The sequence below is a fragment of the Ochotona curzoniae genome, unplaced genomic scaffold (genome assembly GCF_017591425.1).
Source record: "Ochotona curzoniae isolate NIBS_2020 unplaced genomic scaffold, NIBS_Ocur_1.0 scaffold_4505, whole genome shotgun sequence".
Lineage (NCBI taxonomy): Eukaryota > Metazoa > Chordata > Mammalia > Lagomorpha > Ochotonidae > Ochotona > Ochotona curzoniae.
In genome coordinates, this window is record NW_024467118.1 from 3203053 (window position 1) to 3229570 (window position 26518).

At 53.5% G+C, this 26518-nt stretch overlaps 1 protein-coding gene across 2 annotated transcripts in view; it reads left to right on the plus strand.

Annotated features, from left to right (window-relative positions):
• The window catches only part of STX18 (syntaxin 18), a 90417-nt gene that overhangs the window by 47897 nt on the left and 16002 nt on the right, over positions 1-26518 (plus strand). Inside the window, exons 2-5 of one of the 2 annotated variants that reach the window (XM_040965715.1) lie at positions 10013-10080; positions 19456-19571; positions 20335-20412; positions 20633-20699. In XM_040965715.1, the coding sequence (XP_040821649.1) occupies positions 10013-10080; positions 19456-19571; positions 20335-20412; positions 20633-20699 (329 nt within the window). The remainder of the gene's footprint in view (positions 1-10012; positions 10081-19455; positions 19572-20334; positions 20413-20632; positions 20700-26518) is intronic. The other variant, XM_040965716.1, reaches the window with a different exon arrangement.

Consider the following 26518-nt stretch of genomic DNA (forward strand, 5'->3'; position numbering starts at 1 on the left):
CAAAGCTTTGGACCGTCCTCGACTGCTTTCCCAGGCCACAAGCAGGGAGCTGGATGGGAAGTGGAGCTGCTGGGATTAGAACCGGCGCCCATATGGGATCCCGGCACGTTCAAGGTGAGGACTTTAGCTGCTAGGCCATGCCGCCAGGCCCCCAGCTGAAAATTCTTGAGGGGACACTGGGGAAGGCTGAGGTGGCGGACACTGCAGCTGAACCTGATTCAAATCTCAGAAAGAACCCCTCGCTGTTTAACATGGAATGGATGACCTGGGAATGGCAGTGGGCCCCACTTGACTCTCCTCCCACAAAGCAGGTGTCTCCCAGAGCCTTGGGGGTTGCAGCATTCTGGGTCAACACAGATCTTGTGCCCCCTGCTCTGTCTGTGGTCAACCTGAGCCAGTCAGGTGAGCCAGGAGTGGACAGAGCTTTGGAACAAGGGGCCGGTTGAGTGTGCAGTGTGGGCAGCGGGAGGAGTGGGAATGCGTGTGTGCAGTTCAGGTCCCAAGGAGCACTGGGGCCGGAAGGCGTGGGGACATGGCAGACATCTGCCCTTCCCCCAGGTTGTAGTGCCCTAACCCTGTTGTAAATGAACGAGCTTTCTCTGCTTAGGTCATTAAGAACCTAGGATTTTAATTTTAAATTTCTGAATTCTTAAAAAGGGGCTAAGGGCTTAATATTAGAAAAAAACAGTGCTTCATTGTTAGAAAGTGAGTCGCTAATATCAGAAGTTAGGCCACCGCGCCATCTACCTTTGACCCCGTCATGGAAGCGCCTGCTGCGAAGCGGAAGGCTGCGCTCTCGGAGGGCATCCCCGGGCTCTGGGAACCGCGGCAGCTTTGTGTCGGCTCTTCCCGGGGTACTTACTGCTGAGTGCTGTGCCCTGGAACTGGTGGCCTCATGTGGTTTTCCGGGCTAGCAGGACAGAGCGCTGTGCTTGCGGCTGCCATGGACCAGCGGCCCCCGAGAAGGTGTAAGGGGAACCCAGAATGCTGTCCGCAGGACCTCCATGGCTGCCTGAAAGGAAAGGAAAAGGTTTACTGTCGGCAGACCTGCAGGAGCAAGGGCTGCTGCCCTCAGACGGAGGGGCTCTGGGTTTCTAGAGCGTGATCTAGCACAGTCCTCTCGTGTCCGGCACCTGGCTCTCACCGGGTCCCTGAGGCCCACAGGCGGTGAGGTTAGGCCCTGCCTGAGCAGGCCTGCTTGCTCTGCTTGGTCGGATGGCCAGGTGGGCTTCAGCCCCCCTGTGGACCACGGGCAGGGATAGTCACTTTCTGCTCCAGACCTAGAGTTCCCCTAAACGTGACCCTCCACAAAGCTGGCTTCAGTTCAGCGAGCTAAGCTAAGGAAGGGGAACTGGCCAAGGGGACAGGCTTGTGCGTTCAAGGCCCTGTCTGGGGGCTCTATTCTGTGCCAGCGGCCAATGGGAAAGAAGACATTCTGGGCAGAGACGAGCAGATGCCAGGGTGCAGCAGCAGAAAGCAGAGGCTGGCTTGGGGAGTGGTCGTGCGGGGGGCACGCCCCCAGGCAGGAAGTACAGGAGGGCTAGTTGGCGGAGGCTGGCTACCGTGGCTGATGTGGGCAAGACTGGGTGGCCAGTTTCATTTGTGGAGGAAAAGAGGCAGGACTGCGAGTTGGGGCAGCAGGGATGCTGGGAATAAGCCAAGCGTGAGTGGCTGTGCACGTGTCCGCTGAGACATGCAGCACACTCGGGGGGCACAGAGCGACGTGGCCAGCGACAGTTGGGCACACCGGAGGGAGGCAGGGCTGGGGGGACAGTTTATGTCGTCAGCATAGCCAAGGAACGGGCTGAGAGGGGCCGGGGTGTGAGAGCCAGGGCTGAGCTGGCCGAGTCTCGCGGTTAGCCAGGGCAGAGCCAGCAGTGAGTGGCATTGAATGGGAGTGGAGACCAGCTGACAGCTGGAATAGAGGCCTCGGAGAGGAGTCTTCTGGAAGCCGAGGGAGGGCAGGGCACCCGGAAAGACAATGAGCAATGCTGGGCTGCTCCCACAGGGGACACTGCCACAGAAGGCTCCGAGCTCTTCAAGGGGCATAATGCACGTGGGGACTGGGAGTGACTCATAAGACAGAGCCCCTTGGGCCCGGCGGCATGGCCTAGTGGCTAAAAGTCCTCGCCTTGAACACGCTGGGATCCCATATGGGCGCCGGTTCTAATCCCAGCAGCTCCATTCCCATCCAGCTCCCTGCTTGTGGCCTGGGAAAGCAGTCGAGGACGGCCCAAAGCTTTGGAATCCTGCACCAATGTGGGATACCTGGAAGAAGTTCCTGGATCCTGGCTTCGGATCGGCATAGCATCGGCCATTGCGCTCACTTGGGGAGTGAATCATGGACGGAAGATCTTCCTCTCTGTCTCTCCTCCTCTCTGTATATCTGACTCTCCAATAAATAAATAAATCTTTAAAAAAAAAAAAAAAGACAGAGCCCTTAACAAACTCCCTCTGGGGCCGAGCCCAGGGGACTGGCCGGCCTTGCCCAGCGCTTTGTGGGTGACTAATTGCCCGGGACCTTCTCCTGGGAGCCTCAGAGGCCCCACTGTGACTGCAGCAGGCCCCAGGCGCTCACAGTGCGTTAGCTCTGAACTTGAGCTCTGACTTTAGTCATTGGTCTTGGTGCATTTTTCAGTTAGGACTGAAGGGCGGGGATTCAGAATTTAGGTAGAGGGCTCCAAATTAAACTTGGGAGCCTGATGCTTGTGAAAATTCACCTCAGCTCGTGGGGGCTTGGCACGTGCGGCAGCGGTTGCCGTGGCAGTGCCTTGGCTGCATAGTAACCTGAGCAGCAAGCTGTGGCCACTGGCAGAGTGGAAAAAAGAATGATTTTTGTGTTAGAGGGAACTTTTTATGAAATGCCAGAGGGACCTTCTGGAGTTTCTTTAATCTTAAACAATGCCTGTTTCTTGCTAGGCAAATTATGCAAACCGGCACTCTGTTTCCTCAGCAGTCAGGTCTTTGTTGGGAGTCGGACGAGGTGCGGGAGCCATCCCTGTGCGGCTCAGGCAGTCGTCCTGTGGCAAGCCCGTTGGTACCGTGGTTTTGTTTCCCCGGTTTCTCTTGCCTTGGTAATTTACAAAACACCCGGGAAGGAGCCCTAGCCCGCCGTCTTGTGGGCAGCACAGATAAAGCTAGCGGGGCCTGTGCGGGGCTCAGGACCCCAGACCCACTTCCCTGGGCCAGTGTGTGCTGCGGGACTCACCGGGCGCGCGCGCGGGAGCAGAGCACTTAACCTCCGCGAATCCTTTGGTTCCAGATCAAAAAGAAAGACCCTTAGATACTAGAAAAACACTTGAGGAAAAGTGCATTTTTTGAGAACGCGCCAGTCACTGCGGCCGCGTGAGCGCTTGTGTCGCCATCTAGTGGATGGTGAGCAGGCTGCAGCGACTTGCTCTCCAGTGGATTTTGCCCGGCCAGCATTGAGGAAAAAAGAAGAGCCATTTGTTGGTTTGGGGTATGAGCCATTGGATGGGGACCACTTGGTCACGCACAGGCCTGCACAGTGTATGACAGGAGAGCAGTTCAGACAGCACACAGCACAGTGACACCTCTTGAGACATGCTTGCCAGGGCACCCGGCGTGGCCATGGCAGAGAAGACCCAGAAAGAAGGGCCTGACTCTGGACAGGGCAGCAGGGAAGGGACACGAGGATGGCCCAGGCTTAGGGTCTTGTACTTGAACCTGGGCTAGTGGGAAGATCAACCCCGGGGCTTTAGTAAGGGACGGAGACAGGAAGATTTTCCTGTCTTCATTTAAAAACTTCTTTTGTTGATTTTGAAGATTATACGTGCTAACTGTAGAAAAAAATCTTAAGGGCAAACAATGTGAAGAAGAAAACAAAGGCTCCAAGTCCTACCAGGTACGCAGACATCACAGCTGTGCCGGGCAGCTGGAGTCTTCCCTCTGCTCGCAGCTGGAGCTCTGCACAAATGCTTCCCACTGCATACTGCAGACAGCCTCGGTCGGCCTGGCTCCTGCCCTCCCACCACGTGCCTGTGGGCAAGCCACCTGTGTCGGTCATGGGCGGATGGCAGTGTCACCTGCAGGGCCAGTCCCACCCGTGGGCTCTCCTGTGCTAGGGCGGGTCACCTGAGAGTCCTTTCCTGTGGCAGGTGCCTCCAGTCTCAGTCCGCGCTGCTGCTGCTGCAGAGTCGGTTTGCTTCCATGGGGGATGGGTTGGGACGAGTCCGTCAATGTCTGCCTGATGGAAGGTAGTAGACTTGTTAAATATAACTAATTAAAAGTGAACTTGATTTCTCTTCAGAGAAAGAAGGGGATGAGTCAGGTGAACACTTGGAGTTGTAGACTGGAGTTTAAGTAACTTGTTTGGTAAAGTTTTGGGCTGCTCTTGGTAGAGGTTGTCAGCTTCGCACTACCCCTTAGCTTCCGCCCCGACAAGTTGATATCACTTCCGGGGCGGGGTGGAGCTCTGCTGCAATGGCAAGGTCTCCTTAGGGGTTGACATGCAGAGGTGACAGGCACACAGACCCTAGTGCGGGGCATCTGGCTTGTTGTGTCACCATCTGCGTGCCCTGTTACTTCGCTGCCCTCTGTACCAGTGGTCGTGGTCTGTGCCCCACAGGCCGGAGGGTTGTGTGACAGACCCAAAAACAACTTAGTAGCGAAGCCAAGGAGATGAGGCAGCTTGCTCACAATGTCAGTTGGCAAGGGTTAAGTGTTTAGGGGAGCTGATAAACTGTTTTTTTTTGTCCCGGCTCAGTACTGGGACGACCTGAACGATGTGGAAGTCAGATCCGAGAGAGCCCAGAGGAAAGGCCGGCTTAGGCTTACAGCGAGAGGCGGAGCGCAGGCCAAGGGGCCGTCCCAGCTGGCTGGTGTGGAAGAGGGGAGGGAGGGCGCCTGCTTGCCGCCTTCCATGCATCGGGCACAGGTTTCATTTCCTCTGGAGTGTGTGCGAAGGCGGGGAGACAGGCCAGGAAGGTCAGTCGAGATGAGGCCCCAACCCTGAAGCCCCCGGGTAGGAAGCTAAAGCCACCGTCCGCAGCGGGTAGAGAGCCCGCAGTCATGGCCAGCCCCTTAAATTTCTGCTCAGACCCCACACAGTGGTTTGCCCTGTGGGTCCCGTCCGCCTGCCCCTGTCCTAAGATTCAGAGTGGATGCACTCTAAGAGGGGCCTCTCTCCACTTCCTCCCGCCCTGTTTGTTGTACTTGCTCACTGCTGCTCAGAATGAACTGCCCCTGCCAGGCTTTCTGTGGACCATGCTGCACAGCCTCGCGGCCTGGCCAGTCCTCGGCCCTTGAGGGCAGGACTCAGGCATGCACATATTCTGATCGGAAGCCCAATTTATGTTTCTATAAGGAAAAACCCAAACTTGGGTAAATACTCGTCGTGTTGATCAGTTTGACGACAGTATTGATGGCTGCCTCACCTTGGAGTGCTTTAGGCCTGTCGTTGATCCCACTCCTGCTGCTTCTGGGTCGTGCACCCCTGCAGGAACCTCTTTGTTGAAGCGCATTGACTGGACCTGGGGAGAACATCTGATTCCTGTGAGTGTTGCAGCTTGGGGCTCACATGTGTAGCAGGTGGCACCCTGCCCAGCACCCAGGGCTGGTGCTCACTGTTGGCACGGTGCAGTCTGTGGGGTGTGGTGAGGGCAACACCCAGACAGGAGCAGCGTGCGGCTGCTGCTTGCTCGGGCTGCTTTGCTCAGCTCCCGGTCATCGGCTGCAAACCTCAGACCGGAAAACTGCGTCCTGGCTGCCAGGAATCTGCAAGTCTGCTGGTTGGGAACTCAGCCCTGGTGTTTAGACTGCCTGGGCTTGATCCAGGCTTCAGCCATGGTGTTGCTGCGCGAGTTGCTCCTTATCTAACTCGGTTTTCTCCTCCATGGAACAGGCATGGTAGTATGACTGTCCCTGGGAAAAGTACATGAACTCATGCAGGCAGAGTCAGAATTCTCAAGGAAGGTTTTGTTGAGTTTTTTTGAGGCGGTGTTGCTCTTGACTGGTGGAATTTAAGCAGAGATTGCGTCTTGGTTTACGTGTGAATTACCACTGATTTATTAGCAGAATATCCACACCTCAAAGGAGTCAGCATGTTGAAAGAACAAAGGACAGCTTTGGGAATTTCGAAGATATCCAACTTTATATTCCTTCATTTGTTATCTTTCTCCAACAAAAGATTAGGATTCTAAAAACAAAGAAACAAAAACATAATTGTAATACATAGTATCATGATTCCGCTTAGATAAGCTGGGGGGACAGTGTCCTGGCTCAGCAGGCTGAGTTGCCGCTTACGACAGCGGCGTCCCCTGTCAGTGCCAGTGCGAGTCCCGTGCTCCGCTTCTCCTCCAGCTTCTGCTGTTGCGCCCGGGATGCCTAAGTCCCTGGGCTCCCGACAGCCCTGAGGGGGGATGCATGGGAGGTATACTGCCCCCCGGGCCCCACCATCACCGCCTTTCAGATACATTAAATAAATATTTTAAAATTTTCATTGTAATTTTTAAAAGCTCTATTTGAAAGAGTGCTGGGGTGGGGAGAGAGAGATCTTCTGTCAGTTGGTTTACTCCCCCAGTGGCTGCAACAAGAGCTGGGCCAAGCCACAGTTAGGATCCAGGAGTTTCATCTGGGTCTTTGGTGTGGAAAAAGGGTCCCAAGGACTTGGGGTTCCGTTAGCAAGGAGCTGGATTGGATGAGAGCAGCCGAAATGCCAAGAAGAACCCATAGGGGATGCTGGCACTGCAGGCAGTGGCTTGGGCTACCATGCTACAGTGCTGGCCCTATTATTATATAAGTGTGAGATTCTTTAATAACAAATGGGTTGAAATGACATTAATATAAAAACGAAACTGAAAACACCAACATGGTCGTGAGTTGGGTTAGGGCCGTCTCCGGTAACGGCATTTGTGCTGGCTCGGCTTGTTAGAGGTGTGGATCCCCTGTGGCTGCCGTCACCCCCCGGGCTCGGTTGCTTGCCAGGATGGAGAGCACTCCTCGGGCGGTGGTCAGATCTGGATGAGACACTGACTGGCCAAAAGCTGTATTCACGAATCGTTGTGTCCTCCCCTTGTTCCTGTCCTCTGTCGGTTACAGTTCAGCTCTAACTGTAAGCTCTGGTTTGTGTCACAACTCCAGGCTGCTCTGTTCTTTGTCCCTGGGGACACACTGACGTGGCTGTGGCAGTGAAGCAAATGTGGCCCACTGATGAGGACTCTTCGGGCAGGCCAGCTGTCCCGTGGGCGGGGCGCCACTGGTGAGGTCAGCTCCCGGGAAGCCCGCTGGAGCGCAGTCTAGATTGGACACGGTGGATCCAGTGGACCTGTGCCTTCCGAGCAGCCCTCACGCCACTTCTCCACAGCTGCCTGCCTGTAACAGTAGCTGGCCGGTTGCTCCCTGTGCTGTGGATGCGCAGCCAGCAGTGCTGTTGGAGCAGTGGGAGCGTAGGGATTTACGGATCTTGCAGTCTTTTTGGCTCTACCCGCTCCGCGACCACCACACATTTGCTCCTCCTGCCCTTTCCCCTGTGGTACTGCTCAGAATGCGGAAGTGAACGGGGCAGAGGGCGTGACCTCTCGGGCCCTAAGCTGAAGTGGGAGGAGGGTGTAGGAAGGATGCATTTGCAGACCAATCTTTCTTCACATGGCAGGTACCAAACTGAAGTGATGTTGGTGGGATGGCACAACGCGGAGGAGTCCCCGGGTTCTCCAGAGACGATGGGCTGGGACAGAGAAGGCTTGGCGGTGCAGGGACAGTGGTGTGTCCCTCCTGCTGTCCACACCCGCAGGGTGCCCCCCAGACACTGCCCTCCGTGTCCCGTCCTTGACCTTCACCCACCTCGTCCCATGGAGGCACCCTTGCTGCTCACGGGCTCTGCCCGGTCACTCTTTACATCATCAGAGGGCAAAAGCATTTTCCCTGTAACTGATTTCCTCAGCAGTTTACAGTAGAATGGCCTTTGCCCTACCAGAAGCACAGGCCTTCTCGTTCACTGCACGTGTACTCCTCCTTGACCCCATCAGTGACTTTGAACATTTGTACTCTCCATGGAGACAGCCCAAGCCCAAAGTATACAACCCCCAGCCTCTCCGAGTGTCACTGGCCACCAGAATTGGAGCGGAGTATGTAGGCTGTCTGGCAGCTTACTCTGAAACACAGCGCTGAGCCTAACAGGAAAGAGACCTCAAGGTTGGGCTGTGGGAGACCTGTGTAATCAGTCATCCCTGACAGTCACCTGTCACCTGTGGCGGGCTCGGGTATGCCAGTGGGTCCGTTCAGGCAGCAGGGGTCTACTGCCGCCATGAGTGCCAGTTTGTGTCCTGGCTACGCCATTTCCGACCCAGCTCCCTGATTGTGGTCTGGAAAAGCAGCAGAGGCTGGCTTAAAGCCTTGGGCCTCTGCACCTGTGTGGGAGACCCGGCGGAGGCTCCTGGATTCAGGTTGGCTCAGCTCCAGCCATTGGCAGTCATTTGGGTTTGAACAAGCAGATGGAAGATCTTTCTTTCTCTCCCTTCTGTGGTCTCAGCTGCCTTTCCAATTATTAAAAAAAAAAAAAAAGAAAAAGGCGTGGAAGTGCATCAGAAGTGCAGCAGCTGGGACATGAACCAGTGCCCATGCGGGATGCTGGTGCTGCAGGGGGAGGTTGGCATGCTACCCACGGCGGCCCCTGGCTTCTGGGCATAGGTTTTCGGAGATCTGAAGCGCTCATCGCTCTCAGATGTTTACACAAAGCTCAAGGCTCTTTTGTTTCTTTTCATTCTTGGCCTTTATAATATTGTTTATAATATTGTTTGATACAGGGTATTCTTGTTATGTATTAAATTATGTTATCATTAAGACAGTAATCATATATCACTTCTTACTGAAAATTCCTTTTGATCCTGATGGGGCTTTTGTAGGAAGAAGCAGGTGTGTGAGGAAAGCAGGCGTGGGGTCCTGGGAAGCCTGCTGAATCCCGACGCTTGGTCCTCGGCTTGGACCCCAGCTTGTCGCAGACACGTCCCTGGCACCCGTGTGGCTTGTCCTGCAGGCTGCTCACGAGGACAGGGACAGTCGCCTTGGACTGCCCGTCCGGGCACCCATTGTTACCGTTACCTGCACATTGGGGCCATTCTTCAATTCTTTGTTTGAATTGGGCTTTTAAAATTTCTTAGGCTATTTTTTAGAACCTCATTTTTAACAGTAGTTACAAATGTGCATTGTTCAGAAGGTTTTCTAAATTGAGAACAAAATGAAAATTAGCCTGGGTTGGCCTGGACAGAAACACTTAAGACGGGAGAGGTGGGAGTTCCACAGACCGTTCCAGGCTGTGCCACGTGTGTTCTCCATTAGCACGAAGGGTGTGTGTCAGAAGCCCCAGTGCGCCTTGCTCAGACGGCAGAGCCCGTGCCGGCGGTGTGACTGGCCTCTGGTGCTGCAGCCCTGATCCGGGCTTTCTTCCTGCCTCTTTGTTTCATGTAGCTTTTCACCTCCAGCCGTGCTCACAGTAGGTGCAAAGCTTTGGACCCATCCCTGTGTGTGTGGGGAAAACGGGTGTTTGTTGTGTAGGGATGTTACTGTCGTGGTCCCTGGTCTCAGCCCTGTGCCCTGCGGGGCCTGTGTGAGCCCCATGGCTCTGGCCTTGGGATGTTACTGTTGTGGTCCCTGGTCTCAGCCCTGTGCTCTGCCTTAGACTGCATCCTCTAGAACACTGGGCAGAGGGAATAATTGTCTGTAAAAGGTCAGGTGCAAGACACCTTGGAACATGATTGGCTGTCGCTGAACAGCAGGTGCCAGCAGGTAGTTGACATGCACTGTTTGGTCTCTCAGCTCCTTGCTTCACGATCATAGCACACAGAGGGAAAAGGAGCCATGGGAAGGAGGCCAAGGCCCAGGAATACACAGGTTGAGCTCTATGTGACAGTCTTAAGCTAAAGTTGCTTGATTTGTAGCTTCCAAACCTTTTTCCAGCTTGCATTCCAGTCTGTTAATGTAGAAGTCATTATATATGAAGTTTTGGATGTAATGTACCAGCATCTGTAAAGTGCTTGCTTTCTTTTTCAATTTTTAGATTTCACATATTGGCAAACTGAGAGATTTTCTTCTGGAACACAGGAAAGATTATATAAATGCTTATAGGTAAGTACTTATATTTTGCAATGTTCTTTTCCATCCGTGTCTTCCTTTAAGCTTTCAAAACCTCTTTGAAAGTTTGTTTATGAGAAAGGGAGCGAGCAGAAATGTGTGTCACATCTCAGATCACTGCCCTGGCTGGGCAGAAGCTGGAGCAGGCTCCGTCCAGGTCTCGCGCCTGGCTGCCAGGGCCCACCACCTCAGCCGTCGGCGCTGCCTCCAGGGCCTGCTTTCACAGCAAGCAGAGTCAAAACTCAAACCCAGGTGGACTTAGGGAGGACACAGACGTTGGGACCACCAGGCCAAGTTCGTGCCCCTCTCTTGAGCCTTTTGTCCTCACACTGGAGGTCATCGTGAGCCCCTGTGGGGACGGTCACGTGGGTGGTGGAAGAGCTGGAACGCACACCGGCGCCCGAGAGCTGGAGTGCGCTCCGAGTCCCCCAGCGCCGTCCATCACGGTGCACAGCCCAGACTTCAGCCTGTCTCTGTGTGCGCCATTACCTTCCGACAGGTGGACCAAAACCCCGGCTGCTAGCAGAGCAGGATGTGATGTTGAAGGCATTTGCATGTATGTCCTAAGCCATGCTGGAAACTTCTTAATGCTCTGCTTGGCTACCTTGGCCTCTGTCTCATCTTGCTGACTGATGAAGCTGCCGTTGCCATTTGGCAAAGTTGCCAGGAGCACACTGCAGTCCCTCAGCCTGGTGTCCTTGGCTCCGGGTTTCATTGCCGGGGCCCAGTCACCGGCTGTGATGGTCGTATGCCTCTTCTGGCCTTCTCACAGGTGTTGGACACTGGCTGCACGCAGTGACAAGCCCACTTGGGCTTAATTTCATTTTCCCTCCCCTGCCTTCCTTCCATGTCCCCCTCTCCCCTCTCTCTCTTTAATTTTTAAAGTTTTATCATTTTTCTGATGATTTTTACATAGTTTATTAGGTAGTAAGGGCCAAGGGCTACAGGAATGTGGGTGAGTCCATTATTTCCACATTCTCTTTTTTACCTTCCCGTTTCTGAGGGATTGGGGGAGAGAGGGGAGAAGCCACACCCAGCCTCCCAGATGCCTTTGCACCCTAGGATGGAGGACAGCCACCCAACACCACCACAGGGTCCCCGATGTGGGGCATGCTCTGAGGGTCCTGCTCATGAGGTTTTGATAATTCACCAGTTCTGAATTACTACTGGTCTCGTCACCCCAAGCACGATGAAATCTCTCCAGAATCCACTGATTGACATAGTCTACCTTAGAGTCTCCATTTGCCCAGGTATTCACTGCCAACTCTTGACTTGGGTAATTAATGGATTTGTTCTGTCCTCGGTCTTCTGCAGACTCCAGTGTACTGCCATGTCTTCCATGTGCACCTGGATATGCTGTCCACTATTCTAAGCCACTGAGGAGGCCCAGCTCTGACATATGCACTCCACGGTCAGACCATGGAACCTGCAATTTTCTCCATGATTGGGGTTCTGAGTCCAGCAATTCAGTTAGGGGAATACCCCAAGAAACTTAATCTGAGGTGATTCCAGACCTGATTCTTGTGTGGTGCTTGCCAATACAGGGTCCAGCACAGTCTATCACCCCAATCAGCACATGCTGGTGATTGCAATTGCTGGGTCAGTTCTGTCTCCAGCCCTGTCTTCTATACAAACCAATGGGTGCTGCAGCCCAGTCCAATCCTGCACACCACACACTTGGTCCTCACGCAAACCAGTGGAAACTAGTTGGAGCGACCCACAATGACCCCCACCAGGCCTGCCCCCTGCCCTGATTCCCATGCTTGCCAGTATGTACAGCAGACTGGTCCAGTTTGTCTCACATCCCATTCGGCTCTCATACATGTCAATAGGTATTGAAGCCTAGTTCAACCCAGCTAGCCCCATTATCCAGTCCATACATGTGCGAGTGGGTGTCACTGTCTCTCTAGTCTTGCCTGCCCCTAGTCCTGGTTCTCATGCTCACCAGACGGGGTGGCAATCCAAGAGGGAGGTGCCCGCTGTTTCTCTAATGGGCCCACTCCCACTCCAGGATCTTGTACTCTCCAGGTGGTTCTGCAGTTTGACTTGACAGTATTTGCCCCCTGCAAATAGGAACAGTCAGCCCAGCCTGGCTTTCCCCTGATCCAGCCCAAATGAGGCCAACAGGTGTTGTAGCTCTGTCCAGCCTGGTCTGCCCCCATTGCAACTCTCACACTCACCACTGGGAGTGGTGGTCCAGGAGGGGAGTCCCATGCAACCCCCTACAAGGTTCAGCCCTTCCCCCCAGGTCTCACATGGTGCTGGTTGGGTGCTGCAGCTTAGTGTGGCATGGCCTGCCTCACCTTGGCATTTGCCAGTGGTGTTGTAGCTGAACCAGGCCCAGCCCACCCCCAGTTTCAGCTAACGCTGGTGAGGGCTACAGCCTAGCCCAACCCAGGCGGGCTCAGTCTTAGTGCTCATGTGAACTGGCGTGTGTTGCAGCCCAACCTGTCCTGACCCACACCCCATTCTGGTGCTTGGATCTGCCAGCAGGTAGTATGAACTAGCCCAGCCTAATTCATCCCCAACCTGCGCCAGATGTATGCCAGTGGGTACCATAACCTGGCCTGAACAGGACTGTTCTCTTTCCCTTTCTTCTTTCGTGCACTCACCTGCAGGGGCTGTGTCCCTACAGAGGAGTTTCCCAAGCTCCTCCATCAGAACTTCTCCCAATGCCAAACAGATCACGTGCCCATTGGTGGGTCGGTGGGCCAGCCCTACTTAGTCCACCTCCTGTCCTAGCAGGAACAGTGGCCTTTCCTGACTGACCTTCACCCATTCCAGTTTTTGCTGTTGGGTGTTACAGCCCATCTGAGCCTGGTCCATACCCAGACACAGCTCACACATGGCTCACTAGGGGCAGAGACCTAGCCTAATCCGTCCTATACCCACCCTGGTTCTCACAAGCACCAACAGGTCCAGTCTGGTGCACCCCAGACCCAGGCCACACTTGTGCCAAGGGATACTGCAGCCATGTCCACACTAGACAGCAGCCTCTACTGTGGCCTTTGCACTCGCCAGTGGCGACCACAGTCCAGCCAGGATTTCCCCTTTTCTCCCCAACCAGGCCTTTTTCCAGCCATAGATCTTGGGTGTGCCAGTGGTTGCTCTGACCCAGATTGGCATAGTCCCTCCCCTGCCTTGGCCTTTGGCTTTGGATGCTGTAGCCTGGCCTAACCCAGACTGCCCCCAGTCCTAACTCTTGTTGGCAGGTGCTGGAACCTGGGCCTGCTCAGTCTGCTCCCATTCCTGACTCATGCAGACTGATAGGTATGACAGCCTAGCTTGGCATGACCTGTGCTCCAGCTTGATTTCTGTAGTTTCCAGTGAACTAAGGTTTGCTTGGCCTTGTTCAGCCCTGCCTGGTCCGTCCCCTTCCAAAACCAACCCGCACATTTGGTGACAGTTGGAGCTACCATGCCCAGACTGCCTGACCCTCAGGCCTGGACCACATGCTTAGCAGCCGAAGCTATGACCAACTAGGGGAATTTTCCAGGTTCCCCCACTCGGCCCACTCCCAGACCCAGATCTCACACATACCAGCGGGTGCTAGGCTCTTGTGCGGCATAGCCTGCTCCTCCATCTTGGCCTAGTATAAGCTGGTGAATGTTGCGGTGTGGCCCAGCCCACCCCACACCCTGTTTTAGAATGCACATAGGGTGCTGCAGCCTGGACCTTACCAGCTTAGTCTTAGTCCTTGTACTGGTGAGTGTTGGTAGATTCCATGGTCACGCCTAACTACAGACCACAGCCGTCTCATCCTACTCTGGCGGATCTATACACACCGGGGCTTCGCTGGTCTCACATGCACAACAGCAGAAGGCGTGGGCCCCGGGACTATATTGCCATACACAGAAGTCTAGATCACATGGAACCTGGTCTCTGATAGTGACGTGGTCGTACTGCCGTGGGCCGGTGCCTGACCCAGTACCCTAAACTGTTTCAAACTGGTCATATGTCAGGAACTAGGATCTATCCCTGCTAAACTGTCTCCCAACCCTAGCTTTCATATAGAATGGTATGTGGTGGTCAGCAGTATTCCATGCTAACAAGCCCAACTCAGGACTGCTGAGTGGGATGGTGCATCTGACCATCCGTACAGATCCATACAGATCTCCAGTTTCTTTCCTCCATCCTCAACATAGCGTCTCAGTCCCCGTCGGCTTACCTGGGGCAGGTACCGTGGTCCCTCTCATCGGGGGCCCCTCAGTGGATCTCAGGCCCTTACATACTCATTTAGTCTTATGGATGCCCCTATATGCCAGTGATATTCCTACACCCTCAGAGAACCCCAGCACTTCGATCATAATCTTAGGTGGCCATTGAGCGTTAAGTGCGCACATAGCTTGCCATGTAAGTGCAGGCGTCGAGCCACGTGCAGGTGCCCAAATTGTACGCTCTCACCGGCCCGCTATACAGCAGTGGACAAGGAGCTAGGATTCACCACAGAAGTCCAAAAAATATGGTCCTGGCATGCCACAGCCGATTTGGACCATGGAGGAATCCCAGTCCACCCACATCTCTGCCCAGACTTACCTGGACTCCCTCCCTATCCGAATCCGAAATCACGCAAGAACCATATCCCTACCTTAATCATTTCTCTTTGCGGGTTTTAGTCTCCCTTCCTTCCTTTCTTCTTTTTATTTATTTTTTATGGGTTAGTTATTAATTTAAAAGGCAAAGTGACAAAGAACAAGTGAAACAGAGAAAGATCTTCTGTCTGCTGTTTCTCTCCCTAAATGTCTGCAACAGCTGGGGTTGGGCCAGGCCAGCAGCAAGACCAGGAACACCATTTGTGGTCTCCCATGTGGGATGCAAGAACTGCAATACTCGGGCCATCAGCTGTTGCTTCCCAGGAGCGTTGACAGGAAGCTGGGTGGGAAGCAGAGTAGCCAGGACCCACACCTGTGCTCCCAGATAGGGTGGGGCATCCTGAACAGGAACTTAACCCACTACACGAGAGCACACGCCGTTGTGTAGGTCATGGTCACATTCCTCCTGGTGAGTAGGTCCAGTCTCCAGTCGGCACAGTCTTTAATTAAAAAAGAAAATCAGTCAGTGCTATAGAGAGAAGGAAGGAAAGAAACCTGGGCCCGACACAATAGCCTAGTTGGTGCCTTGCATCACTAGGATCCCATATGGGCTCCAGTTCGTGTCACAGCTGCTCCACTTCCCATCCAGCTCCCTGTTTGTGGCCTGGGAAAGCAGTCAAGGACAGTCCAGAGCCTTGGGCCCCTGCACCCATGTGGGAGACCCAGAAGAAGCTTCTGGATCCTGGGTTCAGATTAGCTCAGCTCCAGCAGTTGCGGACACTTAGAGAGTGAGCCAGTGATGAAGATCTTTCTGTCTCTCCTTCTATGAAGTCTGCCTTTCCAATAAAAATAAATAAAACTTAAAAAAAAAACTTTGCCAATATGTATAAAATGAAAATGTCTTACAAATTCAACAGAGAAAATGGTTATTCCCCCAGGTAGATTTGAAGTAATCCCTGGTGCTTTGTCTATATGAACTTAAGATAGTGCATTATACTTTAAAATTATGTCTCATTTGTAATATACTAAAAGTGTCTTTATGCATATTATTAATAACCTCTAAGGTTTCAGTTTAAATAGTTGACTAACACTAGATGGCAGTGTGAATTTTATTTCTAAAGATGTGTATATGTATCAAACACTAACTTAATAGGCTGCAAAAATGGACGTTACTGTCATTTTGAAAAACTTGACAAAAGCAGCATTAGTCTGTTCCTCTCCAGCTGCTTTCTTCACTGCCTGGCAGCTTAAGTGAGCGCTTCCCTGGCAGCCCGCTGCTGGCTTCATCTTGGAAAGCATCTGACAGAGGGAGGTGCAGGTTTGGATGCTGGCTTTGGTCATGTTGCCTCTTCCGGGCAGCACAGGGCTGTGAAGCCGGCTTCCTCTGCACTGGAGTGCAGCAAACAGCAGCCCATGCCCGTCAGCCAAGAATGATTTTTACATTTTTGTTTATTTTGAAAGGCATAGAGGGACAGACAGACAGAGCTTCCATTGCAGTTTTACGCCCCAGATGGCCATAAAAGGTTAGGGCTGGTTCAGACCCCAAAGCCAGGAACCAAGAACTGTAAGTCTCCCACATGAGTGAGAGGGGCTCAGGCCCTTGAGCCATCTTCCACTGCCTTTTCTCTGGCACATTGTCAGAGAGCTGGGCCAAAAGTGAAGCAGCCAGGGCTTGAACCAGCACTCCCATGTGGGAGGCAGGCACTGCGGGAGGCCGTCTCGCCTGATGTGCCACCACACCAATTCATGGCTTATGTTTTTTAATGGTTGGGAACAAAAAGTGGTAGAGTAATATTTTATTGTTACTGGTGATGGCTGCTCAGAGTTCTTGATTTTTTTACAAGAACTTGGATGTAAAACAGAAAGTAGTAATAAGTGTTAGCTTTTTTGTTTTACCCCACAAACCCAAGACGCCAGACACAGCAAGTGAGCCATACGAGAGACCTTTACTTCAGCGAGGGAGGGAGGTAGCGTGGTAGAGGCAGGAAGTGAGAGTGGAGCAAATAGAGCGAGCATGAGAAGAGAGAGAGAGCGAGCACCCCACCAGACAGGGCTGGAGAGCAGAGCAGTGACTGCCTGGGGTTGCAGGGCAGCCAGCAGGGTTCTTTTCCTCCTTCGTTTGCACATGGTGCATTTTCCACAAAAAGTTCTTATTTTCTTCAGCCCCTCATAAATAATCGGGCTAACTTCTAACTAGCTACCTTAACATTGTCATGGGTGAAAACTATGAAATTAGAATTTCTATAAACATAAAAGTTGTTATTTAAGTGAGTTTTCACTTCAATCGGATAGACAGAGGTAGAAGAAGCACTGGGTTCCCCCGAGTCCCGGGCCCGGCCAGGCCAAGCCAGCCCGCGACTCCTGTGCTCTCCTCCGGGGGGCATCCTGCTGCCTGCTGGGGTCCACGTCCGCACAGGATGCGGGACTTGAATCAGGCGCCCCACTGGAGTGCAGCTGACCCACGAGGGACCTCACTGCGCGACCGGACGCCTACCCCATGATGAAGTGTGGCTGGCACTCAACTGTACCGTTCCTTGGCGTGTTGTCTGGCTGCTGCTGCGCAACTGTGGAGTTGAGTAGCTGTGGTAGACTGCGAGCTTTGCAAAGGTTAAAGTATTTATAGCTGGCTCTTTTCAAGACAAGCTTGGGAGCTGATAATGGGAACAGAAATCACTTGCTAAGTGTGGGTAGGTTCGAAGGAGACGGTGTGCCTGAAGTGCAGCACAGAGAGGACAGTGGGAATGAGGTGCTGGACTGCAGTGTTGACCGTGGCAGGGATGTGGAGGCGGTTAGCTTCCAGCAGGAAGCTCAGCTCCCTCGCAGTTTTGTGGCAGTACGGCAGACCCAGGGCCTGAGCCTTCCCCCTTGCAGCCATGGGGACAGCTGAGGCTGAGCACCAGGATTCATGACCAGTCCTGCTGCTTGCTAGCTCTTGTGTGGCTAAGCGCATCCCTTGTCTTGGAACTTCTCTGGGCTCTTTGAGTGTCTGACCCACAGCCCGTGAGGCTTTCTTAGTCTAGACCAACTCATCACCTCATTCTAGAAACCTAGTCTTTGACTCATTTTCCTGGTGCCAGTTCACATGTTTTGAATTCCATTCTTGTTACTGAATGGCAGGCCTGCTTCTGTGTACCTGGCGTGTGAACGCGGCAGCCCCGCCCCTGCTGCTTCATTGTTTATTTTTAACTAGATGTGGACAGTGTTCTTGTGGTGAATCAGTGTGATGTACGTGAGCCGTCCTGCCGCTCAGCAGCCCCGTGCAGCGGGATAATCAAGTTGGGACCCTGTCTGACCTGTAGTGCTGTTGCAGGCAGAGCTTGGTGAATAAAGCAAAACCTAGCCCAGGTTCAGATGGCGCTGAGGCCGGTGGGCTGGCCTCGCTAAGCCCTGTGCTGCGTGAGACAGGCCCACTCAGCTGTTCGCACTGTGGAGTGAGCGTGGACGGCAGGACAGGCCCTGGACACAGCGCAGAGCCTCTGCTGCCTCTAGAGGCAGGTGTCCAGGGCAGTGGCCGGGGTGGCCAGAGGCAAGTCCAGCCTGGGCCCTGGTCCAAGGAGGCCCACTCCTCCTCAGGCTGGGTGTCAGTCAGCAGGAGACCAGGGTGTGAGCACCCCCAGTGCTGCGGGAAGGAGAAAGGCCACCTCTGCCCCCACTCCGGAGGTGAGGCTGGCAAAGCCTTTCCCTTCCTCCTTCCCATGCCGCATGCCGGGCTTGGCCCGCTCCTCAGACTGAGCGCCGTGGGTTTGAAAGATGTGCAGAAACACGGCCTGCCGCCTTCCTAGGCTTTCTTAACTTTGCGTAATTGGGAAGCTGGACTTTCTTCCAGAATGTGGAACGCAGACTTTATTGACCCATTTAATTCTCCTAATAATGACATTTTACTGGAGCAGAGCAGTGTGCAACCTAAGTAGCCACTGGCTGGATTTGGGGATGATTTTAATTAAAAATAACTTCCCTGCTCCTGGTAGAGGTGCCTTTTCAGTAATATCCTGCCAAGAAAACAGTAGCACTTGGAGAAAAAAATATCCTTGGGTTTCTGTTGTTGTTTTAAGAGAATAGTCACACTGTCAATTTCCAATTTAAAAGGTTAATATATAGATAAAATGTATCCTAGAGGAACCTCGCCTTCTGAGTAGTCAGTTTTATCAAATTAACTTTTAGACCTTTTCCACTTCACTGAGCTGATTTTCTATTAAATCCAAATACAGGGGAAGATGTTACTGGGCTGTCCTTGGCATTCGTCGTCCGTGGGCCTGCTCTGCACAGGTGCACATACACCGGGAGCGAGCACCTGGCTAGCTGGTGTGTCCCTGGCCTGCTGGGCGCCCTTCCCTCTGAGCTGGTTTCTAGTGGAGCTGCATGGAAGGCTTGTGACTCCCTCCCGTTCTTCCCCAGAGGGAGAGCCGCCCCGGGCTGCGAGCTGGGGAGGGGCTGAGGCCCTGGGCCCCTTGCTCGCCCCTTGCTTGCCCCTTGCTTGCCCCTTGGGTCTTCTGCTTCAGAAGAGAGCCCTGTGGTGGTTACCATATTGAGCCAGGTGAGTTCAGAGCGCGAGAACTGAGGAGTGCCAAGGTACAGAAATGACTTCTCGCTCTCCAGGCTTCAGAGATGGTCATCTGCTTCCTTCTGTCCTCCAACTGTTCCCTAGAAAGTGAGGCGTGCAATGGACTGGGGGCAGGGGCCCCCACAAGGAAGAAGAGGCTGCTCGTGTGCTGGGTGGCCCTGAGAAGCAGCCCAGCCCTGGTCACTTGCTTAGGGAATCCCTTTCTTGCTTTCACATCCCGCCCGGATTAGGTCGTGCTGTCCTTTACTGCTGCCCTCTGCTTTCCTTTATTTTTAGCCACATTCTGTCTGACTATGGAAGGATGACAGACACGGAGCGAGACCAGATAGACCAGGATGCCCAGATCTTCATGAGGACCTGCTCGGAAGCCATTCAGCAGCTCAGGGCGGAAGGTGAGTTGCTCCACTTGGAGAGTCTGATGAAGGCTCTGAACAGTCTTGCCAGGAAAACATACAAACCCACATTTGTGTGCCGTTCACAGAGCCCCGACCTCCCACAGGCATCTCAGGTTAAGCAGCACTACAGTAACAGTGCAAACCAACCCCTGCCCATTAAGGTCATATGCATTTCACTGAGATAAAAAGGCAATGCAGCGTGAACTCGCGTGTCCTTGAGCCACCTGCCAAGGTGTGATGATAGCTGCCATCGACTCACCAGCAGCATCCATGTGGAGTAGCAGCTGAGTTCTGCACACTGTAGCCACTCGGCTCCCAGCTGGCAGCTCTCTTGCTTTGGGGCAGGTGGGAGACAGGAAGTGTCTGCAGAGGAGACAGGCCCCAAGGCCAAGGAGTACTGGCAGGTGTTCTGGGGAGGAGAGCCTGACTGACGAAGGGGGGGTGCGGTAAACAGGCACTCCCAGCTGTGGCCTGTGCACACTCAGGCTGGCAGTGTGCTTTCCATCTGAGTCATGCATTTCTAGAAGGTCAGCTAGAGCCGAAAGGGCCGAGTCCACAGCAGGTCAGCACAGAAGTGGCTGCCTCCCACACCATCCCTACACACTGTGAGAAGCCGTAAGTTAGTTGACTCAAGTTTTTCCAAATCTCACTCTTTTAAAGTTGCTGTCTCACTAGACACATACTTGTTTGATAATGACATTTTACAGCCATCGGTAAGGGTGGCGAGCACTGAGTTCACCATTGGCCTTTTCTGTTGCAGCACACAAGGACGTGCACTCCCAGCAGGTGAAGGAGCACCGGACTGCCGTGCTGGACTTCGTCGATGACTACTTAAAAAGTATTGCATTTCCTCCGGAAGGCCACGGGGCATTGTGTGGGTGTGGTGGGCAGACAGCACTCGCAGGATGGCTCCGAGAGGCCACTGGGACCCGCGCAGCAGGCGGGACTCGTGGTGCGGCTTGCTAGCTGAGGCCAGGTGTCTCGCCATGACTTGTGATTCCTTTGCCTGTGAAGCCATTTTCAATGCTCTCTGTTTTTGGTCTTTTTTTCCACAACAGGAGTGTGTAAACTTTATTCAGAGCAGAGAGCCATCCGAGTTAAACGAGTGGTGGATAAGAAGAGATTGTAAGTACTGCCTCCTTGCTGATTCTGCATTCTTGACGCCACTGGTAATGACTTGGGCAGCTGCAGGTCACTGAGCCCTTCCACCAGGGCTGAGGGAATGCAGGCCTGTGTCAGGTCCACGCGATGGCCTGCCCTGGCCCTGACAAGGCAGTTGCAGGAGAGACTCGGGATCCAGTCAGTTGGTGGCAGGTTAATGTTGAAGCTGATCACTGAGTGAGGCCTGTAAATGGTGTTTTAAATGTCCAGATGGCCCCTGGTACAGGACTCTGCAGCCTGCTATGCCATGCCCTGCCCTGCGCCATCCTCGACCTTCTGCTGTCGTGAGCACGTGCCCAGTCTCTCACAGCTCAGGGCATGGTGCATCAGGAAGCAGGCGTGGCTTGGTTCTTCACTTTATCGACAGCGAGCCCAAGGTCACACTTTCCACAGCCCCAGAGCCTAGAGGCTGCTGACCTGGGGCTCCTGAAAGGCAGCAGGTGCCCAGCATCAGACTGCCTTCAGCCGCATTGTTGGCCCAGGGAGCCACTCTCCTTCGTCAGGTTGGGGGATCATTCCTACATCTCAAGTTCTCGCCGTCAGAGGCCAGCCGGGGCCTCCATGCAAGCAGGCCACTCAGGTTAACAGACCCCGGCCTGCTGTGTGAACTCTCCTCTGCTTACTTGGGAGACATTTGAAACCATAAATCCCAATAAGCAGAAGCATTTATGGAAGACAGGAAGGATATGGGTAGTGAGCTGTCCACAGAGACTGCGTGGTGCATGCCGCCCTGAGAGGGTCATTTGAGAGAAGCAGTGAAACGTGTGTTCTCCAGCTTAGAAGCAGGCCGGATTTCCACATGTACCTGGTAAGACAGCCAGATGAATGAGGGCAGGCGGTGGTCAGCGAGGCCAGCAGTGAGCTCAAAGGGGGACAGTCTCCAGTGGCCTGCCCCGGGGCAGCCCCTCAGATCTGCAGCCACGTGGCTGCGTTGGAAGCCTGCCTCTGCAGTCACAAGCCCGGGGCCTTGAGTCTGAGTGTCTTATGCTTTCATTTCCCTGCCTGTAGAACTGGGAGGTTTTAGCACCAACATGGTGGGGCTGTCGTGAGGACAAGTGAATCGACGTGTCAAATGTTCATAGAGGCTTGGTGAACGTTAACCTGTGCTGTTAGCCGCCAGCAAGCTTTGCTTTGTATGGGCAGTGTGTTCTTTAAGTTCGTCTAGTCCTCACCAGCACTTGACTCATAAATATGACTTTCCCATCTTATAAATGAGGGAATTGTGGCTTGGAACATCTGGGTTAGCTGCCTGGCGTCCTAGCCCCGCTGAGCTCTGCGCCTCAGGGTAATTGGGGCGCATTTCCCACTATGCTATGGAAAGGAGGAGGTTTGGGTGTTTTGGAGAGGCAGTCCAGGAGGGAGGAGGGGAGCAGAATGAGGCACAGGGAGACCTCTCCCCAGTGAGCCGTGCAGGAGGTGGTGGGCCTCTAGCCGTGCAACTGGCTGTGGTGGAGATGAGGAACCCACTTGATGGTCCCAGGCAGAGCCGTAACAGGTGCCCCCAGTACAGTAAGAAGCAGCTTTTGCTGCTGCCTCCTCAGTTCCTGGTTCTCCACGGAGGTTTTGACTCAAATACCTATTAAAACCAGCCATATGGGAGATGTTGTCATTTGTAGACAGTGAGGCACAGCCTTGTCTGCTGCCACAGGGCTGCGTGTGGCCGTCACCCTGAGCGGAAGCCCTGCCCCGGTACGTCTGTCCTCACCCTTGAGCAGAGCCATGTGCCACAAACACCCCCAGAGTGTGATGACTCCTCTGCTTCGCGTGTCTTCCGAATGCTTACCACGACTCAGCACTCAAGTCCCACATGGCGGGACCACAACCATTGTTCCTAGCCTGTCCACAATGCCCTACACCCAGGCCAAGCTGGACACAGCTACTGTTTGCTCTGACGAGTCCCAGCGCCTTAATCTGTGATCACTTTCCTGCCCAGAATGCCTTGGATTCCTGCTTCCCCTACTCCCCTCTCTGTCCGTCTGGTGAGCAAACTCCTGTCTGTCCTTCCTGCCCCAGCTGAAAAGCCACTGCTCTGTGGCCAGCCAGCATTTCGGTCAGTGTCACGGTTCTTCACTCCGCAGGCACCCTGCACGCTGCTGGGCACCACGGAGACAGTACCTCCCACTGGCTGCCACCGGCTTCCATGTATGCACCTAGCAGCCCGTGTGTAGACGGTCCCTGTCCTCCAGAGGAGCCATCAGGTGGGGTGGCTCATTGTCAGGCTGGGCTGTGGTTCCCTATTTTTGCATATTTTCTTTTGGTTGCTGATGATTGTGGTTAAAATAATTTTGTAAAATTGAATTGAGAAATCCAGGGCTCATGTTGTTACTTCTACATTTGTTTTGTTTGGGGTAAAAGAAAACCTATTGGTTAGCAAACTGTGGCCTGATTGTTTTGCCTGAACAGGAAAAAAAGATGCCTTATGCAAGAATATGTGTTCTTAGAATGATGACGATATATCAGTCATACCAAGGTGCCCCCTCTCTCCAGACTGGGTGAAATGCCTGGCTTTACTAAGCCAGAGTAGTCTTGACCAGCCTTCCTGCAGTGGCCCTGCCACCCTGGGTGTGCTCGGAGCAGTAATGCCATCAGTCATGGCACCATTTTCTCTGTCCTCCAGGCAGTAGGCAGGTCAGACCTGAATGGAGGGCGGCACCAACTGTCCCTTACCTGGGAGAGGTGGCCGGTGGGTCACTTTGCTCTTTCGTGTCCAGGAGATTGTGGCCCCTTTGAAGGCAGCCACACTGTGTCCTGTATCTCTCAGGCCCCAGTGCCTTGATGAAGACCCGTCCCAACCTGGGTGCTCAGTTGGACTTTTGAGCAAAGGAGCTGAACAGAACATGGATGCCGACTCCTGCTCACCAGCTCTGCAGAGTGAGCCCTCAGAACGGATGGGTGTAGGCCGGCCTCAGCGCCAGCACTGCCCGGTGTCCCTGTCATCCCGAGGTGGAGGAGGAGACACGTGCCTTCCCCTGAGCACCTGGAAGTGCTGATGGTTTGGTCATGATTTAAGTTGAAATAGCATCAGATGCCCTCTGCGTATACATGCAGTTTAAAACCATCTGAATTAATTTTCCCTTTCTGTAAAATAATCAGGCTATATACCATTGGGGTTTTTGTTTTTGTTTTTGTCTTTTTCTTCTTCTTGAGGAAGGTTTTAAGTCTGGAGATGTTCGTTTCTGACAGCATAAAAATACACTAGACAGAAGCTCAGGACAAACCCAGCTTAGCAACATTAGACCTTTCCCGCCGTTTACTGCCTGAGACTACCGTGAGTCATCTACTCCTGGTTAGACTTGCTTTTAAATTTACTGGGTTTTTACCCAACATTCAGATATGTCACTTTCATCGATGCAGTGATGTTCTTAGAAGGGAAAACCTTTTTAATTTTTTTTGATTGGTTGATTAATTTGAAAGAGAAACAAAGAACTTCTAATTTACTCCCCAAATGACTGCAGCAGCCAAGAGCAGAAACTCCAGCCAAAGCTTCCCATAGGAGCGGCTGGGAGCCAAGGGGTGGGGCCTGCAGATGCTGCCTTCCCAGGAGCTTTAGTAAGAAGCTGGGTTGGAAGCAGAGCAGCCAGGACTCCAGCTGGCTCAGACACAGGATGCTGGCAGCGGTGGACTAACCTGGCGCCCCACAGCACCAGCCCCAAGATGGGAAACTCTTGATCTCTCTGTCTGGAAGGAGATTTGGAAAGAGCACTACTTACCAGTCTGAAAGGTAATGGTCTCTTCTAACTTTGGGTAGATTCTAAAACCACCAAGTTGAAAATCTGGACATCTTAATAGCACCTTGTGAGTAAGTCAGCATAGGTGGAAGTTAGTGTTAACATATTCCACTGTAAATTCTAAAATATAGGTGAGCATTTTCTGAGATACTCTGAGGAGATCTTGTCAGCTCATATAAGGTTTACTGTGGATGTGATGTCCAGGGGCACGCACAGTGGAGAAGGTTTACTGTGGATGCGGTGTGCACGGGCACGCACAGTGGAGAAGGTTTACTGTGGATGTGGTGTCCACGGGCACAGTGGAGAAGGTTTACTGTGGATGCGGTGTCCACGGGCACGCACAGTGGAGAAGGTTTACTGTGGATGTGGTGTCCACGGGCACGCACAGTGGAGAAGGTTTACTGTGGATGTGGTGTCCACGGGCACGCACAGTGGAGAAGGTTTACTGTGGATGTGGTGTCCACGGGCACGCACAGTGGAGAAGGTTTACTGTGGATGTGGTGTCCACGGGCACAGTGGAGAAGGTTTACTGTGGATGTGGTGTCCACGGGCACGCACAGTGGAGAAGGTTTACTGTGGATGTGGTGTCCACGGGCACGCACAGTGGAGAAGGTTTACTGTGGATGTGGTGTCCACGGGCACGCACAGTGGAGAAGGTTTACTGTGGATGTGGTGTCCACGGGCACGCACAGTGGAGAAGGTTTACTGTGGATGTGGTGTCCACGGGCACAGTGGAGAAGGTTTACTGTGGATGCGGTGTCCATGGGCACGCACAGTGGAGAAGGTTTACTGTGGATGTGGTGTCCACGGGCACAGTGGAGAAGGTTTACTGTGGATGTGGTGTCCACGGGCACGCACAGTGGAGAAGGTTTACTGTGGATGCGGTGTCCACGGGCACAGTGGAGAAGGTTTACTGTGGATGTGGTGTCCACGGGCACGCACAGTGGAGAAGGTTTACTGTGGATGTGGTGTCCACGGGCACAGTGGAGAAGGTTTACTGTGGATGTGGTGTCCACGGGCACAGTGGAGAAGGTTTACTGTGAATGCGGTGTCCACGGGCACGCACAGTGGAGAAGGTTTACTGTGGATGCGGTGTCCACGGGCACAGTGGAGAAGGTTTACTGTGGATGTGGTGTCCACGGGCACGCACAGTGGAGAAGGTTTACTGTGGATGTGGTGTCCACGGGCACAGTGGAGAAGGTTTACTGTGGATGTGGTGTCCACGGGCACGCACAGTGGAGAAGGTTTACTGTGGATGCGGTGTGCACGGGCACGCACAGTGGAGAAGGTTTACTGTGGATGTGGTGTCCAAGGGCACAGTGGAGAAGGTTTACTGTGGATGTGGTGTCCACGGGCACAGTGGAGAAGGTTTACTGTGGATGTGGTGTCCACGGGCACGCACAGTGGAGAAGGTTTACTGTGGATGCGGTGTCCACGGGCACAGTGGAGAAGGTTTACTGTGGATGTGGTGTGCACGGGCACAGTGGAGAAGGTTTACTGTGGATGTGGTGTCCACGGGCACAGTGGAGAAGGTTTACTGTGGATGCGGTGTCCACGGGCACAGTGGAGAAGGTTTACTGTGGATGTGGTGTCCACGGGCACAGTGGAGAAGGTTTACTGTGGATGTGGTGTCCACGGGCACAGTGGAGAAGGTTTACTGTGGATGCGGTGTCCACGGGCACGCACAGTGGAGAAGGTTTACTGTGGATGCGGTGTCCACGGGCACGCACAGTGGAGAAGGTTTACTGTGGATGTGGTGTCCACGGGCACGCACAGTGGAGAAGGTTTACTGTGGATGTGGTGTGCACGGGCACAGTGGAGAAGGTTTACTGTGGATGTGGTGTCCACGGGCACAGTGGAGAAGGTTTACTGTGGATGCGGTGTCCACGGGCACAGTGGAGAAGGTTTACTGTGGATGTGGTGTCCACGGGCACAGTGGAGAAGGTTTACTGTGGATGTGGTGTCCACGGGCACAGTGGAGAAGGTTTACTGTGGATGCGGTGTCCACGGGCACGCACGGTGGAGAAGGTTTACTGTGGATGCGGTGTCCACGGG